Source organism: Equus asinus, chromosome 7, assembly GCF_041296235.1.
Source record: "Equus asinus isolate D_3611 breed Donkey chromosome 7, EquAss-T2T_v2, whole genome shotgun sequence".
NCBI lineage: Eukaryota > Metazoa > Chordata > Mammalia > Perissodactyla > Equidae > Equus > Equus asinus.
In genome coordinates, this window is record NC_091796.1 from 37,573,522 (window position 1) to 37,592,772 (window position 19,251).

The 19,251-nt window shown below is 44.5% G+C and overlaps 1 protein-coding gene across 17 annotated transcripts in view; it reads right to left on the reverse strand.

Annotated features, from left to right (window-relative positions):
* FHOD3 (formin homology 2 domain containing 3) overlaps positions 1–19,251 on the reverse strand; it is a 455,279-nt gene that overhangs the window by 381,558 nt on the left and 54,470 nt on the right. For all 17 annotated transcript variants that reach the window (XM_070513157.1, XM_070513160.1, XM_070513168.1 and 14 more), the window contains exons 2-3: positions 17,001–17,107; positions 4,384–4,448 (exon numbers count right to left, since the gene is read on the reverse strand). In XM_070513157.1, the coding sequence (XP_070369258.1) occupies positions 4,384–4,448; positions 17,001–17,107 (172 nt within the window). The remainder of the gene's footprint in view (positions 1–4,383; positions 4,449–17,000; positions 17,108–19,251) is intronic.

Here is a 19,251-nt window from a genome sequence, read left to right on the forward strand (position 1 = left end):
TCAACACTGTGCCCCAGGGAGCCACCTCCTCTAAGTCAGCTACCACATGAGATGAATCCCCTCACTCACTCTTGCACCAGAAGGTTCTTCTCGAAGAAATGCTCCACTCTGTCATTTATGTTTTTGCTGTAACAGTACAGTATAAAGCACATAGCTGCATGACTTGGCTCATAAGAGGAAAATGCTTTGCAAATGATATATTGATATCTTGTTTCATTGATGTTTCTGTTGCTGGAAATTGACTACTTTTCTGCATCAATGGACTAAGTGGCCTTCTCCTATATTGTTTTCTTACCTTTAAAAGTTGTCTTTATCCCTGTGATTTGACCTTTAATGAGCAATGAGACTGATCTCATGGAGAGAGAATCATTTCAGCTACCTTGCCAGCTTTTGCCTGCCCCATCTCTATCTTCATGGGCAGACCTCATCATCTCATAGCTTTGGGGAAAATGCCCTAATGATCCTTCGTGCCAAGTTGTTCTTCACAACTACAAGCATAATGACATTTCGGGATATTCGGCCAATTTTTTATCCTTTTGTTTAACTCAATACTGGATACTTGAAAGCGTCGGCCTCATAGGTCCCAGGGAATCAATCAACAGAGTTCATTTTCTTAATGGGAGACAGGGTCTGCTTCAGCAAACTGAAGCACAGAGGTTGTAAGTCAAACAAACGCCTTCAAAGTCACCTGGTAGAAAACACTAGGATAATAACTTCAAGATCCTAATGACTTCAAACCTTATTATTTTAAATCCTCGATTCCATTCCTTACCCCACAATTCATCCACTCCTTCTCTCTTCATGATGAGATTTAGTCATCAGGGCCAGTTGGTCCTCTGCACATTTTTCTGGTGTCTGGAAATAGGATCACTTACAGGGACCAAAAAATTTATTTTCTCAGTTAACCTCATAAAATGCAGACGTCTCATGCCTATCACAGATTTTTTTCATTCATATCAGTAAGTTCATGCCCTTAATATGACCATTGTTTTTTTGAGAGACTGAAGATAGATTAAGATGGCAAGTCATGCATTGTTTGCCACGTTATGTTACGTCAAATGGTCATACTCAAAGTGTGCAACAAAACAAAAATTACAGTGGGGAGGAACATAGAGGTACAAAAGCTTGGGACTTCTCTCTGTACCAAAATCTCATTCCAACCTCCTGCCAAATGCTTCAGAACTGCTACAATATCAGAAAAGACCTGTCTCGGCTGCTAGCCGTGACCAGCAGAGCAGTGGCCCTGCGGCCTTCATTTTTTGTGAATTTTGCTCAGTTGCGAACCATGAAAGCTCCACTCCACTCTCATCCCAACGGGTGAAGAGTTCCAAAGTTAACACTGGAGAATTCCAAAGGCATGTCACCTCCAATTCATCAAAGTGCAGTCCTGGATTCTAAACTTTCCCATATTTAATAAAAACAGGAATGAAGGGGAAGAGAATGTAGGGTGAGGAAAACATTATTTTGGAGAAATTTACTTGATAGCATTTTAAACTCATGAGACAAAAGCTGATCCTGGATCCTTCCAGTCCGATCACAGGGCGGGGAGGAACGTCCCTAGAGGAGCCGCATACGGTGCTAGGCCTAAGACAGAAGCCATCCTCCAACGTCCGTAACAATTCAACTGTTTCTCTTATGGTGAAGAGGGGAAATAATCTTGAAAAGAAACAAGGACTCAAACAACTGATGTGAAAAAGGTTTTTTTCCCCTCCCTTGTCATGTTTTCCTTTGTCATTTCAACTGAAGACTTTTCCAGGTTTGGTTTTTTTCATCCCAAAGAAATTTCACCTAATATCACTATTTGGAAAGGGAAAGAGTATGTCACAATGGGGGCTGGTACTTCATATACGTGATGCACGCATTCCATCTTCTAAAGGATAATATTTAGTGCTGTTATAATAAATCTATTCCAGATCTTGCCAATAATAGGAAATGGAACAAGAAAGCTTTTTTTTAATACAAAGGAAACACTTTGCTCTCTTGGGTGCTGATGTTAATTTATACAGTCAAACCCTCTCATCTGCCATACTCAGGCCTGAGGTAATCAATGGTGAAAGTGATTAAAGCAGAAAATCCTTTTAAAATGAAAAATACACACCTTAAAACGTTATGTTTACTTGCAGCTATGGTGACTGACCATCCTAGTTGCCTGTGATGGGGCACGGTTGGACACCCGGCTTATAGCACATAAGGAGACACACCTTCACATCCTGTTTTGGGCCTCGACTTTCTCTGAATGAGGGTCTACCAACTGGAATTCTGTGTGGACCTTCTTTCGTAAACCATTCCAATCACATGGTTTATGATTTCCAACCTCAGTTTCTTTGAATTCAAGCAAGAACTGAAGATACTGGCGAAGACTAGAATCCTTCTATATTAGTACAACATTCCCCCACCTTTTATAGGTGTCACAACCCACTGACGTTGACAGAAATGCTTCTGTACTAATTTTGAATCTTTTCCAAAATATTCAATAAATTTTCAAAGCAGTGAGTTTTTACACTTGGATTTAATCGGTTTATAAAATATTCACATATCATTAAGTTACAAAATTCCAATAATAAGTACAATTGGCATAAGGAGGTTTGGGAACAAACACTGACCCCATAAGCACCCAGTTCAACCCCTCGAGCAGGAAGATGCATGTCCTAGGAAGCAGAGGGCTGGAGTGGCTGCCAGTGCTCCATATGCCATGGAAATAAGATGTGTGTTTTAAGTGGATTTCACGGGACCAAAGAATACATAAGTTAATGGAGTGAGCCTACGTGGAAGCTGGTCAGAAAAACTCATATACTGAAATACTTGAATTCATACTGCAAGAGAGAATTTTCTCAAAAGGACTTAGCTCCTTAGGATTTTGATCTGGCCCATTTTAGTGTAAATCTGTTTTCCACTGCCTTACTATTCCTGGGAAACACCAATTCATACTCATGTCCCAAATCTCTACTAGTTATCAGCTATATTTCAACCAATATTGACTTCAACGATGTTTAGCGTGGTATGTGCCTGGATTTGTTTTAGATCCAAGATGAGGGGTGGGAGAGAGTTTATGCAAAGTCACAGGCCTTTTCGTCAGGTAGACATGGCTTATATGTATGAAATAACTGGGAAAATGTAAAGCAGGTAATTAAATTAAAGCAACTGATTAAATATAATCAAGTGCCCATACATGTTTTACGGTCACTCTGTGCTACAGGTAGTTGAGAAGCAAATGGTCAACGTTGCTGAAGGTCCTACAGACCTTACTTTGTTTCCAACAAGATTATTAACCTTCCCAACACCCTGATCCTCTGGCCCTTGAGGTTTGAGTCTGCTACACAATTACTCGCTGGCCACCATCAGACGAAGGTTGTCACTCAAGACACTTGCAGTCTCACCACACTTAACACCAAAAGAAGTACAATCACACAGATTTCCCTCCACCTCCCAGCCACTCCCTCACCCCATCTGTGGGTCTCCAACAGGGAAGCAAGGAGGAGGAAGGCCTAGAAATGATTCCTTCCACTCCACCTACGCACAGCACACCGCAGGTGCAGACTGGTCCTCAACAGGATGATTTATGCTCTCCTAATTAGAAGCCTGAATTAAGACCACAATGTATATTAAATAAAAGCAAAATTACTCAGATATGAAAAACACCTACTCATAAAGTGAATTTTAGTGCCTTTTTTTCTTTTTATATTACATAGTTGCCTCAACTTGGCCCAATGCCAGGAGAAGAGCAAGCCACAGTTTTAGAAACCCTGCACATAGAGATTGTCTGCTTAGCATAAATAACTGCTTTCACTGTCATTCAACCCACATATCTAGGTGGGGAAACCAGGGGGTCCACAAAAAATCAATGGCTGCAGGAATGGCCCCAGTCGGGTTCCTGAGTGACCACAGGCAAGCCATTCTGAACCACAAATACACCTGCTCAACGCCATATTGCTCTGTATCCACAAGAGCCATGTCCTGCACTGACATGAGATTTCCCTTTCAATAACCTGAGCAGAACCTGGGACCTCAGACCCCACTTCCCCACAGAGAGCTTCACAGAGCCACCAGGAGGCACGTGAAGGTCACTTCAGCTGCCTAGAGGTTCACACTGGCACAGCCCCAGGAAGAACCTCATCTCTCCCAGCATTGCCAAAAAGAACCTCATCGACAATGTCCTACTTCGAGCTCTATTCACTAGCCAAACAGCCAAGAAAGTCAGAATAAACAGAGTTTCAAAAACTATTGCTAGAAACTGCTTCACTAAAAACTAACAATCCATGATAGGGGCTAACCCAAGTAAACAGCATAACAGTGAATATTTTATTCCCGTAAGTGGCATTTCTCATCACATGTTTAAGCACTGAGGGCAGATGGCAAGCATCCCTTTCTGCAGATGTCACTCACCAATGCAGGCATGGACCCTCACAGACAGCTGTGTCCTTAGGATGATGCTGTGCTTCTTGCCCCGCCTAATGGTGACAGGAGACAAAACATACATGGGCATCAGAGGAGCTGGCAAGAAGATACCTACATGATGTCAATCAACTTGAAGGTTCTGACATACCCACCTGAAAGAGGCTCCAGATAAGCAGGGACCTAGACAGAACAAGAATCTATCCTGAAATAACGTGACATCACAGGGCTTTACAGAAAATAAATAATAAAGTTTGCCTTTGTTGGATCGGCACATGAATTTTATTGCCAAACACAGTCAATTCATTCCATCCACAGAGTTAGTACATAGTCATGCTTGACCATCTTGGGAAAATTTTAAAATCTGTACCTGTGAAGTGAAATCCCAGGAACGTAACAACACAAATCTGCTTGACCATTCCCGTGGCTATTTTTAAATTTTTTTGGATATAGGAAAAGGGTACACATAGTGGGGTCATCAGAAAGAGCGGCTTTGCTATCTACCAATTCAAACTTACGGCCTTTCTCTCTTATAGGAAGACGGGAGCCTTTCGAAGAGCTCATTGGCTATTTACTATCAAGAATGCCAGTTTACACCATACCTTGTCTCCTCTTTGCTTCCTTCTCACTTCATTTCTTATGAGGAAGAAAAGAGGATGGCCCCTTCCCCAGTTCCACTCCTACCAGGGCTCATCCTGCTCTATGCAGAGAAGGACTAAAGCAGAGCAATTGATAGAGAAGAGAAATGGAAGAAAACATGAGTCCTGGCTACCTGGGGTAACAAGCCTTTGAGGTTTGGGGAAAGGGGGAAGTCAGTGGACAAAGGTTAAATGGAGCCAGCCAACCAGCACGGCCCCAGGGAACCTGCTGGGTCTCTCAGTAGCTGAATTCCCCTTCGCTGTCACTCTTCTGGCAGCTCTCATCTCTCCCATCAGGCTTCATTTACACCCGAGTCTGGCAGCGCTTTCCTGCTTCCTGGTTTTGAGGTCGTGTTGGAAGGAGAAGGAACATACACCTCACCAGGGCACATTGTTAATATTGTCATGAACTCACAGTAATCCTGAAACAATTATATTTTTTATTCTTGAGATCAGATAAGAAGAGAAAGTAAGGGTTTTTTGATTCTTTTACAGGAAAAAGGGAAACCAGTTGCATAGTCCTATGAAACCGTGCAGTAGACTCCAGCCTGGCAGCTGCTTGTAGATAAAGGATCTGCCTTCACGGTCCCTTCAAGCCACTCCTTTAGACTTTGTTTGTTCATCTGATTGTTTTACACTCGCTATGTGCAAGGCACCAATCTCAAGGAGCTTACAAAAATACACAATGCTTGACCCATTTCAGAAGGCAAGTTTGAGATCCTATAAACACAGCCTTCTTCAAAACTTTCTTCCTCACTCACAAAAAATCTTTTCCACTCTCGACAATCTTGATGTCGACAGTCCTTCAGTCTTGTGATCACATTAGGAAGTGTTTCGGTTAAATGCATTGAACTGAATTATTAAATAGCCTTTTGTGCGAACTTCCAGGAAAGGTGTTCTAGGGGTGGGGGCAGCCAGTCTCAGGCATGCAGCCTCACCCCAAGCTGGGCAGAGGCCGAGCTGGGAGCAGAAACCACTGAACCCCCAACGGTGGCCAAATCCTCACTATGAGAAATGGCAAACCGTGTAAGTCCTCAAATCTGGAGGATTTTCTGTAACTCATATTATCAGCAGTTATGAGTCAATAATAAATATCAAATGAATGGTAGACAAAGTACATGCTCTAGATGCCAAGAGGGAGAAAACCATGGGATGGCCAGGGAAAATACCTCGAGTTCTGGAGACATTCAGAAAGGGGCCATTGATAGCCTCTACTTCTATCTCCAAACAATGCAAAGTTGCATTCTTGAGGAAATGCTTACGTTTTCCCACAGAATCCTCGAGTCCCACAGTGAGTGTGTGGCGTAGTCGCTCTGGGATTCCAGGCGCATGCATGCAAACTAGGACAGTCTTTCCGAGGAGGCCATGGCAGGCCCACCATTCTGGAGGTGTCATCTTTTCTGTGCTTGTGCATTGAGACACCAGGCAATTGGATTGGTTAAGGTAAACCCCAATGGAATCTAAAAGAGCATAGAACCAATAAAGCCTATTTTTCAGTAGTTTTATCAGTTATAATTGTTCTGCTTCAATATTCTACCTCCTTCCCCGTCTGCTTCTATACACAAAATCCCATGATGGAAGAAACCTGTGTGGAATTGGGAGTCATGGGCTGTGGAAGCCACCTGACAACGGATGAGGCCCACATCCAAGGAGTTCCTGGCAAAGGAGGGGGCTGGCCGAGGCAGAGACAAGGGGCTGGTGAGTGTGGCCAGGTCCTCAGAAGGTGTCCTTCATCTCACCCCACTTGCACTTTCTCCCACCTTTGGTGTGGGTAACTATTGTTGTGCCCATTCTGCAGATGAGGAAAGCAAAGCTTGTAGAAATGATGTAACCAGCAGAAAGTCACATGGCTGGTGGAAACAGAGCCGAGCTGAGTGCAGAGTGTCTGACTTCACGGTCACCTACACCACCCCGCCTTTTGCTGAACAAGTGACTCACGACATAACTTTCTCCTGGGCTGACTAAGGATAAAGAGAGTCCCAGCTCTTCAGGGAGCTGGTTTAACCTCAGTACTGAAATCTAACAAAAAGGACACACACAAAAAATTAAGATGCAAACATCTAAGAAAACATTGGCAAACCAAATTATGCAATACGTGAAAATAACACAACAGAACCAAATAAAGTTAATCCTAAGAATTCAAGAAGTCCATGTTTTATTTATATCAAATATCAATATAGAGAGGACACCCATCATGAGGTCCCTTCAAATTTCATAGCTCAGGGGCCAGCCCGGTGGCACAGTGGTTAAGTGCACGTTCTGCTTCGGCAGCCCGGGGTTCACCGGTTCAGATCCTGGGTGTGGACATAGCACTCCTTGGCAAGCCATGTTGTGGTAGGTGTCCCACATATAAAGTGCAGGAAGATGGCATAGATGTTAGCTCAGGGCCAGTCTTCCTCAGCAAAAAGAGGAAGATTGGCGGCAGATGTTAGCTCAGGGCTAATCTTCCTCAAAAAGAAAAAAAGTGTCATAGTTTCCTTCCCTCCACCACTATATTTTCTAATTGGTTAATGCTGACATATTGGAGAAAGGTTGATTATTACATATTTCTTTTATATATGACTATCTCACTGCTATTATTGATTCCAAAAATCTTTTGGCTGATTCTTTTGGCTCCTTTTAAGGAAATAATCATATCACCCTTTTTATAATAACCATTTTATCCCCACTTTTCTAGTTAACATGCCCTTGTCTTCTGTTTCATGGCTAAAACTTCCAAAGGAAAATTAAACAATCATGGGTATACTTTCCCCTGCCCCCAGTGGGATACTATGTCAGTTTGGGTTTAGAAAATAATAGTCATAATAGTTGTTAACATTTATGGAATGCTAATCATGTGCCAGATGAGGTTCTAAGTACTTTATACAGATTTAGTCTTCACAAAACTCCTATGAAGTAGGTAACGTTATTGCCATTTTTAAAATGAGGAAATTGAGGCCCAGAAGAGTTTAGCAACATAGCTCAAGTCACATAGCTCGAAAGTGACAGAGCTCGGACTCAACCCAGGCAGCCCGACCCCAGAGCCTGCTTCCATCACCTCCCTGTAGCCGCCTCCCAGATGGGTGTTCCTCCACTCATTCCCTCATCCCACACATGTTCACTGGCACCCTGTGTGTGCTGGACTCCATATTAGGAGCACAAAGCACCTTCTGTCAAGACAGCAACGTAGAAACTCTGCCTGCTGGGCTGCCATACAGATTTTAGACTCAAGATCACAACATCAATTCTTACCTGAATTTCCAGCCTGCTGGCCCACCCTACAGATTCCAAACTTGCCAGGCCCCATAATGGTATGAGCCAATTACTTGAAAGAAATCTCTCAATAGATAGATAGATAGACAGATAGACTAGATGGATTAGATAAAATAGATTAAATAGATTAGACTAGATGGATAAACAGATATCTTATTGGTTCTATTTCTCTGGAGGACCCTAACAGAAACTTTGGTATCTGCCTTCATGGAGCTTCCATGTTCCAAAAATGAAATCAGTGAGAGGCTGCTGATGTGGAGTCACTCCAAGCACTTTAGCGATCCTGTTTTTTTCTGATACTGGCATGCCGCATCAGTTTCATAGCTGCCACTCCTTCCGAACTCGCCTGCTTGTAGCAGAGTGAGATGGAAATGCATCGAGTAGTAGGATCTGGGGACCCAGAAGGCAAAGGCAGTTAAGTTTGACCTGAAACTCCCCAGGGAGATTCAGATTCCATTCCTATCAGCACAGCCACTGCCAAGGAAACATCGCCAGCCTAAGAAACCAGCCATAGCCAACAGGCTGCCCGCATCCAAGGCCAGTGCTACCCAAGTGATGGGAGCTCTATCTAAAATAGACGCTCAGTTCAAGGAGACTCCTGTTGAAACAGACATGCCAGGGATATGACAGCACTATTGCTAAAAGAACTTTCCAAAACTTCCTGGTTTCTCAGAATACACAAGTTTCTCCTACAATAATGTCTATGGCCTTGGGGAAAAAATCTGGTTTAACCAAATAAATCTCACAGAAACCATGTGTTTCAGTTCCATCCCTGTCTCTCAAGAGAATATTTTTACAAGAATAACATATAAAGTCTTTTTGCAACTGTAAGAACAAGTGTTTACATTATTTTATTGAGTGGCATAGAGCCAAAGGCTTGGAGACTTTTTCTTAAAGCCAACAGCAGAATCGATGCCTCCAAATATTCCTCTACTCAAATTAGAACTAAACTATGATTTCAGTCAGGAGTAGAAAACATATGTTTGACCATGCGTCAGAAGCAGAGATGAGGGCCCCCTGAGCAGCTGCCCCAGGAATAAGCTTCCTCATATTAAGCTTCTGGAGCTGTGAGACTCAGCCAGTGCTCTGCCTGAGGGATAAAGAGATGAAGAAGGATTTGAACAGTCATCAGCTGGTAAAAGGATGGTGCTAGCTAAGAATAATTTGCTCAGAAGCCCAAAGTCCAAGAGAGCCAGTTGCCACTACATTCATCTCCAGATGCATTCTGGTCTCCCCTAGTAGACAGTAGAGGTGAAAAGCATCAACTCTGAAGCCAGCTGTGTGATCTTGGACAAGTTACTTAGCCTCTCTGAGTCTCAGCTTCCTAGTCTGTAAAATGGGATAATAGTATTATGCTTTTGGTATCAAATCTAAGAAACAAAGACTTACTCCTATTTTCTTGTAAGAGTTTTGTAGATTTAGCTCTTCCCCCGCAGGTCCCTCCAATGGGAAAAAAGCCTTTGTTCAACCCGTCACAACTCCCAGCTCCTGTGCAATCCTGCTGTCCCTCCTTCTCAGCCCCACATTACCTCTTGACCTATCTCCAACTGCCCCCATCCCACAACTCTTCTGCCTCCTCTCTCCCCAGGGACACTGTACATCTCCTTCTTACTACGCCCCGACCTTGCCTTGGTCCTCTCATAACTTGATTTCTCTCTGGAATGATGTTCTTAACTGTCCCTTCTTTGAAGTTCTCTCTCTCCCTGCTGAGGCAGACACTGCTGGGTACCTACCCAACACCAATTTTCCTCTTTTGTCTTATAAAGGGAACCCAATTTTGTTTAAGATGATAATGTACCCATCTAAAACTACATTCTCCAGTCTCCTTGGCAACCAAGGGTGGCCACGTGACATAGTCCTCTCCAGTGAACTACAGGTAGAAGTTGCTGGTAGAACTTCTGGAAAAGCTGTTTAAAAGGGGCAGATCCAGCAGGCACCATTTGCTCTTCACTCTTCCTATCTAAGGCAGGGACCATTACATCCACAGTAATAGAAGAAGAGGGTTAGCTGGACACAAGCCCACAATTCATGGTATGACCATGGACCTAATTTCTGGCCAATGGCATGTGAGTGAAAGCTATATGCACAAAGAATGGACTTGCATTCCCTCTGTCCATTTCCTTCTTCCTGGTGGCTGGAATGCAGATGAGGACATAAAAGCTAAAACAAGTCTGGATACAAAGATGGAATCCTTATTTTGAGGATGGTATAGCTGCTCTACCAGTCTCAGGAAGGATTGCCTAAATTTGGACTCTTACACAATAAAGACATTTTTACCTTATTTAAACCGCTATACTTAGGAATCTCTTGGTTACAACAAAGAAAACTGTACCCTAACGAACCCATGCCTTCCTGCCTTGATGGGATGCTGGAGGGAGAGCAGCCATATTGTACCTATGATGAAGCATGGAAGATGAAAGCCACACCCTAAGGATGGCAGAGCAGAAAGATAAAAGAAGCCTGGGTTCTAAGAGCATCTTGTAATCAACATTTTACCCTCAAAACAGCCTAACTATCCATTTTCTTTTTAATAGACTTCATTTTTTTCGAGATGTTTTGGGTTTACAACTCCCTTCCTCCAAGGGATCCCCCCTCAGCCTCTCTGGTCCTTGATGCTTGTCACCTGGGTCCTAAGCCAATATTTCTCACCTGGCCACATCTCATCTTGAGTGTGGCTTGACAAGAACTCAGACTAACATGTATAAACCTCTTCTCCCCCTCCCCAAACTGCCCAACTCTATAACCTCACCACTTCTCTAAGCAATCCACCATCTGTACTCTATCCATCTAATGTCATGTGTCCATTTTACTCTCCTGTTTCCATCTACTCAACCAGTACCACCTCTCCAGATTCACAGCTCTCTCCCCATCCAGTCCAGGCCCCAATCCACGGACCTTCCTCAGCCACCAGGTTCAGGTCCATTAGGTCACCCCCTTCTCGTCCCCACAGTGGGCGACATCTGACTGCAGCCTCCCTTCTCTAAGTTCTGTCCACTCACCTGGCCCTCCCTCTTACTTGAGAAGGTCTGTGAGGGCTCCCTCTTCGCAGGTAAGTTCTACTCTGACTCCAATCCACACCATAAAGCCCAGTGCCCACCTGGGCTCCCTCACAACCACCTGCTGCCGTCTTTGTCCCGTCATACAATCTGGCATTTGGAGGCATTTAGAGCCTTTCCAATTCCACAGTCCACTCACAGTACAGGAGTTCATCCTCTCGTCTGACCTACTGCAGCACCTCCAAGAACGGTGTCCCTCATGTACTGCAATCGCCTGGGAGGGGGGGGGGGGGGGGCATTAAAAAGCACGCTGCCTGGGCCCACCCCCAAGTTCCGATGTCATTGGTCTGAGGCTGGGAGGGAAGTTTTTAAGGTTCCTCAGATGGTTGCAATCTTCTCCAAGATTGAGAGCCCATGCTGTAGGTTCCAGATGAAGCACCCGACCACCTGGGGAGCTTTTTAAAAGGGGAAATTCCCCAGGCCCCACGCCAAACCTCCTGATGCAGGCACCTAGAAACCAGCACCTCTTAGAAGCCAGCCCAGCACCGGTGTCTGGGGGGCTCCAGGCTACCGAGCACAGCCTAGCACTGAACTCACCCCGACAGCACCCTCTGTTTGAAAGGGCCAGTTTTCTCCCGACCGTGACCAGGGGCAGGGCTTAGTGGTCTGCACTTTGAGCCTTGCACAGCACTGAGAAGAAGGAGACCCTTAATGTCCATCACTGGTTTGCCAAAAAAGCCTCAGACAACAACACACCTGCACCCTCAGCTGGAGATAATCGCTCCAGAGGAAAAGAGGGGAGAGTCGTCCTGGCTTCCCATCCACTCCCCAACCAGAATCTCTCCTTTAACTTGAGGGTTTTGTCTGTTGTTGGCTTTGGTTTTTCAGGTTCGGTAGGTTTTTAGATTTAGATTCAAGATGTATTTTAGGTGATTTCCCATTCCACCAGGTCTAGATGCAGAGGAAACCCAGACAAAGGTGGGACTGGATGAGGCTGATTTTTGTATCAGACAGGAACAAGGGAAAGCTGCTTCCTATTCCTTCTAATTTGACATTCTGGGATGCAAAGAACTCTTCAAGAATCTGATGAAAGGCTGTGAAACTTCCCCACCCAAAAACCCTGCATACCCACAAACTGTGCAGAAATCCCAGGGTATCATGAACCCCCACAAATGTGGATCCTTGGGGCTCATGAGCTGCAGGCTGAGAAGCTAGGAGTCTGAGAGTCAAATCAGAGCTCTCCTCAAACCCCTTCTTACCCTAAAGCACATCCACTGCACAGCTGGTGGGGTTGGGGTCGAGGTGGGGGCCGGGTGCGACCCACCCGCCCCTGCACAGGGGCTTCCTCGCAGCCCTTCCTGTCTCTGACGGCCTCCCATCCGTCATTTCTGAGCCACAAGCCTCACACTGCCAGGCTCTCCCCACCCCCACTCCACAGGGTTTCCTCGGACTTGACCACCCACACACAACCCTGCAAGGACAGGAGTCAGGGGTCGGGGGAGTATTTCCCAGCCCCTGTGGCAGAGGAGGAAACTGAGAGATAAGTAGCAGCTGTCTTCAGAGCTGAACCTCTGGCTCAGGCCTGAGGGGAGTCAAGTCTAGGAAAAGGTGAGTACACCAAGTTACTCAAAGTCAACAGCATCTGGGGTTACATACAGATCCAGCAACCTCACTGGTCCTCACAACATCCCTGAAGCAACATGCTTCTCAGGCCCACTCAGCTCTGCCAAGCTCCCACCTACTGCCTCTTCCACCTCCTGAAGCCACTATCTCCCCTTTAGGGCTAACCTCAAACCCCACCTTCTTCATGACAGGTCCCTGTGGTCCTCAGCTGGCACTAGTTTCCTTTCAGAGGCAGTGGGGATAGGAATAAGCAAAAAGGGTGGGAGGCTCTGGCCCAGCTCTGACCTCAAGGTCTAAAATCCAGTGAATCCCACTTCAATGTATCATCTTCTCAAATTCTGACTGTAACTATAGTAACGGCTACTAGTTTTGAGTACGTATTATATGCTGGAAACTAGCTTAATGTTTAGAGACATCATCACATTTTACCTCACAAGCCAAAGAGGCAGTACTATGGTTATATTATACCCACTTACAAAGAAACTGAGGTTGCAAGAGGTGAAGTAACATCCCCAGGGGCACACAGCCATGAGGCTAACCGTGAAACCCCTGTCCCTAAACACTAGGCGATGCTGCTCTCTGCTATGCTCTGCTCAGGTACCAAAGGCACTGTTGGGATCCCTGCTGATACAGGGAGGAAAAAGGGATTGGGTAATACTGTCCTCATTTTATAAATAAATTATATAAACTCCTATCAGAGGTCAAGTGGCTTGCCCAAGGTCACACAAAGGCAGGGGCAGGAAGAATAATGCAGAGGCTTCTGGGGCTTCTGTTTCCACTACACCATGCTATGGTTGCTAATTTCCCTGGCCTTGGAAGGCAATGAACAGACCTAGCTCCATTTTGTGAGCATAACAATTGCTTTGTCCTTCCACATTTGAAGGTCTTTCTCCTGTTCCCTGATTAGCTACAGCTTGAGTGATAATTCTAAACAAGGAGTAAGTTAATTTTTAGTCGTGGCATAAAAGAGCAGTGTAATGGACAAGAACAAAGAAACAAACTCCTCCAGCAAGGAAAACTCACTCAGAACACACTGTACAAAAAACACCACTATTTTCACATAGCCTGCCAGACATCTTCATTAGATGGTCACATTAGCAGATATTTTGCTATAATTTACACAAAGAAATTAAGAGAAAGAATGGTATTTCATTTGCCCTTTTCATGCCTCAAAAGGGTAATTCTTAACTAGGAAGAAATTATATTTTAACTCTCATTCGTGGGAGACACAAGTTCTCAGGCACACAACTTTGCCAAACGCCATGCTTCTAGGAGAGGACCCAGGAGGGATGCTCAGTGCAAGTGACGCTGTGAATGTGCCCAGACCCCTCTCACCTGTGCAGGAAGGCTCAGCCTGCAGGCTGCTTCCAGCCAGCTCCCAGCGATTAGCCCAGGTGCTGCCAGTGCTCAGTGGTGGTAAATGACCTGGGGATAACTGGGGTGACCCAGAAATCCCAAGACAGCCCCATCCTGGCATGTCTTCTGCAACCCAAGCCAAGGACAGAGGGGCCTCCCCACCAGAGATCAGTAAAGGTGTCTTCTTCACAACAAAGAGGTATGTCATCTGAGCACGTTCCAAAGAACTAGGGTGGGTCACCACAAATGAAGACTATTTCAAAGACACAAACTCTGGGGTGAGTTTGGGGCACATCCGTGAAATGTGCAGCTACTCGACATCGTTTGAGCTACCTTCCCCTGTTTGCAGTTTCCCACGTTGTCAGTCCTGCCTCTCATCTTGCCATAATTCATTTCCCCAGCATCCCGTGCCGTTTAGGGTACAGAAATGTGGTCAAGGCTGTACCTATCAGATAGACCCATGGCGAGGGGATGATTCAGAAGGGAACAAAGTAAGAAATTCAGCCCCAGGGTGTACGCTGGTGAGCTTGCAACAGCATCCCTGGCTCTTTAGGAACAACTGTAGAGAAACTTCCACCACCTGGATGCTGGCGTTGACAGTGCGAGCTGTAGTATCAGAGCCAGATGATGGCAGTAAATGTGTCTTCCCTGGAGCCATCCTGCAGTGAGGCTGGGTGCTGTTTCAACTGGAGCCAGTGTCTTAGCCTGGAACTGATGATGTCCTTGCATGAACCAACCTTATGTCACCAAAGGTGCACATGTACATTCTGAGTGGAACCTGAAGTGCCTTTGCCCAGAAGCTCCTGGGATGATGGAGGAATACCAACATGGGAATCGGTCACACCTGTGTTCAAACCTGGCTCCACCATCTACTGGCTCTGCTGTCCTGGACATGTAATTTAACTCTTGACCCTCAGTTGTTTCAAATGAAAAATGGAGACAATAAAATCCAATCACATGACTGGTAAGAGAATGAACTATTCAACAAACACACTGGGAATACAGTGCCTAGTGTAGTGGTTGGCATAGCAGGTGTTCCATAAATGTTATTTTCTTCCTCACTCTTAACTCTTGATACTGTTACGTAATATTAACACTTTTTCCCCCCAAGCTGCCATCTCCAAATCATTTAAGTTTTGATAAAAAAGAAAAAAAATCAAACAGGACATGGTCTGCGAGCATAATACTACTAGAGACATTTTTCTAGTTGACGATGATCTACTCATAACACTCCTGGGATATGTTTGATAAATAAGCCAAGGAATCATCCAATTAGACTGTCATCCAGCCTGAATTCTGACATCTTATATAAAGGGATGCCATTGTCAAATACTTGGTAAGAACTATAGCAATGGAATTTCTCCAAGTCTATCAGTCTAATAATGTTAATTTTGAAAATGATGACGCGTAGAATCTGGTGTGACTTAATGATACTCCTCATGTGTGGATGGCCGCATGAAGTCGTTTCCAGCATCTCTTCCCACACACTATTGGTGTGGCCCTTGGAACCACTTGGGGGACAAAAAGGACATCCTCACAGAACCTTGCTGTTTCCTACCAAGAACTCAGGTCTTCTTGGTGCTCATGGTCATGCCATTTAGGACTCCATTCTGGGATCCTGCCCTTCACCTGGCCACCAATGTTCACTAAGTGCCTATAACATGTTGAGAAAATGCCAGGCGCTGGATAGTCAGACAGGCCCAGTTCAGACCTAGGAGAGTTTTAGCAGCAGACAAGAGGGAAAATTAGGGGGAAAGGACCATAAATTGTGATGGGTGTTAAAGCAGGGGAAACCCAGGAAGTCACCAGAACACAGTAGAGTAAGGTTGGAAAGTAACACTAAGAAGGTTCCCATTTTTCCTCATTTTTCAAGCCATTCATGAAAAAACAGCACTCTCAGATAATATTCACCTGAATGTAATATATTTTTAACTCTGGCAAGGTAGCTTGAAAACAGCTTTTGGGGAGGTCCCTGAACATCAGATTAAGATAGCTGAGCATCATTGGGAAAGCAACAGGGAGCCTCTGAAGGTTTCTAAGGAGGAAGGTGATGAAATCAGAAATATACTGGGATCTAGATGGATTAGGGCTAGAAAGGGAGGCAAGGGGCCCCATCAAAAGAGTATTTCAATAATCTAATAAATATAGGAATGGCTGATTATATGGGTATATTCCTACAGTGATTTCACTTTCTGCACACATTTCTGATTTCTTTGTGTGTGTTGCTTTATTCAGCCTCATAGCAATCAGAACTATTAAGCAATCCTACACGTAAGCTAAAAGTAACTTGATATTAATTAACATAATTATTTTCTCCACTATAATGAGGTCAAAAGACAATAGAGCATAAAATGATCTACTAGGGTATCTGCCAAGAAAACTAAATATCCAGTAAGTTATCATCAAAAACATTTAAAACAGTTGTCAATCCACTAAAATCCGGAAAATATTAATTATATTTGGTTTGGAAAAAAAAGCTTAGAAAGTAACTGCCATGCGCTTAAGTAAACTGTACCGGACATCTTCCTAGCCTTGAGTCGCCTCGTCAAGTAGAGTTTCTCAAAACGCAAAAGGGTTTGCAGTTACTGCTGGTGAGTCACTTGCGTCTCCCTTCTTTTAGTGTGACTGGGAGCGAAGAGAGGCTCAGAGCTATGGTGGTTTCTCCCAAAGACTTTAAGGCCCCCGTGGACCCCCATTTCTTAGAAGGTCAGGACTAGTCAGCAGTCACAATTGTCGCTCTTACCCAGCGTCATCCTGGAAGCCTTCTAACTCGTCCCGTTGCTCTGCCAGGGTGGCTTCCAAGTCCAGGTAGGTGCCATTGTGGGAGAGCTGCAGCGTGCAGTCGTCGAGCTGCAAGAGAACAAGCCTGGTAAGCCCAGCCTGCTCCTGGAATGGGGACTCTGTAGGGAGAAATCACTTCATGTTGCCCTCACGCGTTTTTTAAAAATCAAGCATTATTCTGAAATTCAGATCATAACTGGAAGAGGTAGTGTGTTCGTACAAACAGACTGGGAGCAAACTACATAATGAGTAGACAGAAATGACACCTATTAAGGAAGTGGCATTGACAGGGCCCAAAAGACGTGGACGGGGAAGAGAAGGAGCCCGCTGGGCACTGGGCCAGTGCCACTTTCCACTCTCAGGGGCCCAGGAGAAGCCATGGATTTGGGGAGTTGAAGCCAAGATCACAATGTCCATGTGACCATAGATTAAAAGTCACAGAGTTTAAAAGGCAAATTTGGTGGGGAAAACATGCTGTTTCCTTTGATTCAGGGAAAACCCTACTTATTCAGATTCTACGGTCATACTTGGGACATTACAATTAGTAGTTGCTCAATAAACATTCTTACCATTGAACTGAAAGAAAGATCCTCCATCTGAATGGCAACGTATCCAAATTACAACATACTAAAGTGGACATTAGGTCTCTTTTTCACTAGACTCACTTTTTAAAAATTTATTTAACAAATACTTACATGTTGTTAATTATGTTCTATGCATAATTCTAAGCATTTTACATATGTTACACCCTTTGATTCTCACAGGAACCCTATTAAGTTCTATTGCTACCCCCATTTTACAGATGAGAAAACTGAGGCACAGACAGAGACAAAGTTACTTGCCTGATGTCACATCTGGTAAATGGTAGCGCTGGGATTTGGATACTGGCAGTTTGATTTGAGGCCATGCCCTCGACCACTACTCTCTGCATCCTCTCTATGGGCAGAGATCTCAAAGGACTTGAAAATATTATGCTCACAAAATGCAGCTTGTGTCATCTTGAGTGTTCTGAAGTGGCCAAGGCAATGCCACATATTTGCCAACCCCATTCCCTTTTCCTCCTGGGCACAGAGACCACATATCCCGGCCTTATAGCTGGGCTATGGCCGTGTAACTGAGTACCGACTAATGGAATATCCACAAAAGTAAAGAAGGCTCCCAGCAGGTCTGGCTGTAACACCCCGCCACCTTTCTTCTCCTGCCTGTGGCCAGATGCAGAGAAGCCAGAGGAGGACTCTGAAGGCTAAAAACCAGCAGAGCCCCAGACAGAAGGAGTGCAGGTTCCTGAATCACTGCGTGGAAGAGAGAATTCTGCCACCCAGCATACACTGACCCATCCTGGACAGTGACAAGAGCCAGACGTGAGCCTTTGCTGTGGTAAGTCACTGAGATTTTGAGGTTGCTAAAGCTGCCAGCATTACATGACATTTACAACGATCAATACACTTAAAAATACAGGAAAATAATTTTACCAAAGATTAAGATGAACATGATGAGGAAATCCAAGTACATAACTTCATGCTTGATCTCTCCGGCTGTCAGCATGGCTCTTATTATTCATCTACTTGGTGAGTTAAGGCTCTTATTCCAAAATGACAGAAGATTGGGGAAAAGTGGAAACAAATACATGGCTACTTTAAAACATCTAGATAAATGCCTAATAATCCTCCCGCTATAAGTGAGATTTCAAACAAGGAATTAGTCTCTTTTGATAGAAAAGCTCTGCTTATTAGCCTCAACAAGAAAAATGAAGACTGTCAACTTGTCTAGAATTAGTATTTATAACAGGCTGCTAATTCTTATAAACAGGCCCGCACTTCCTTGTTTCTGATTATCCTGAACAGAACGAAAGGAATTTGTTCTTTAACATTTGTAAGAAACACCTAGTCAAATCATTTGAAGGGGTTAATCCTGCTTGATTCACTTGTTTTATCGCTCTAGTAATAAACTGTTCCTCCTAACTACTAAAGGCGTGCTGGGGAGGTTCAGCATTCTTCAGCAGCATTTACAGATGGATCATCTGATCTGAGAAAGCATTTAAACCCAGGGATCAAATTGGCCAAACTCACTGTTCTGTGGTGTCAGAGGTGCGCCTAGGGTTTAGGGGCAACACAGAGAGGATCTGCCTTCCCAGCCTGTGGACGAAGTAGACAAGAAGGATCTCCTGCAGAAGCTCTCCCCTGGGTCAAGCTCTCCCATGGACTGAAATCAGA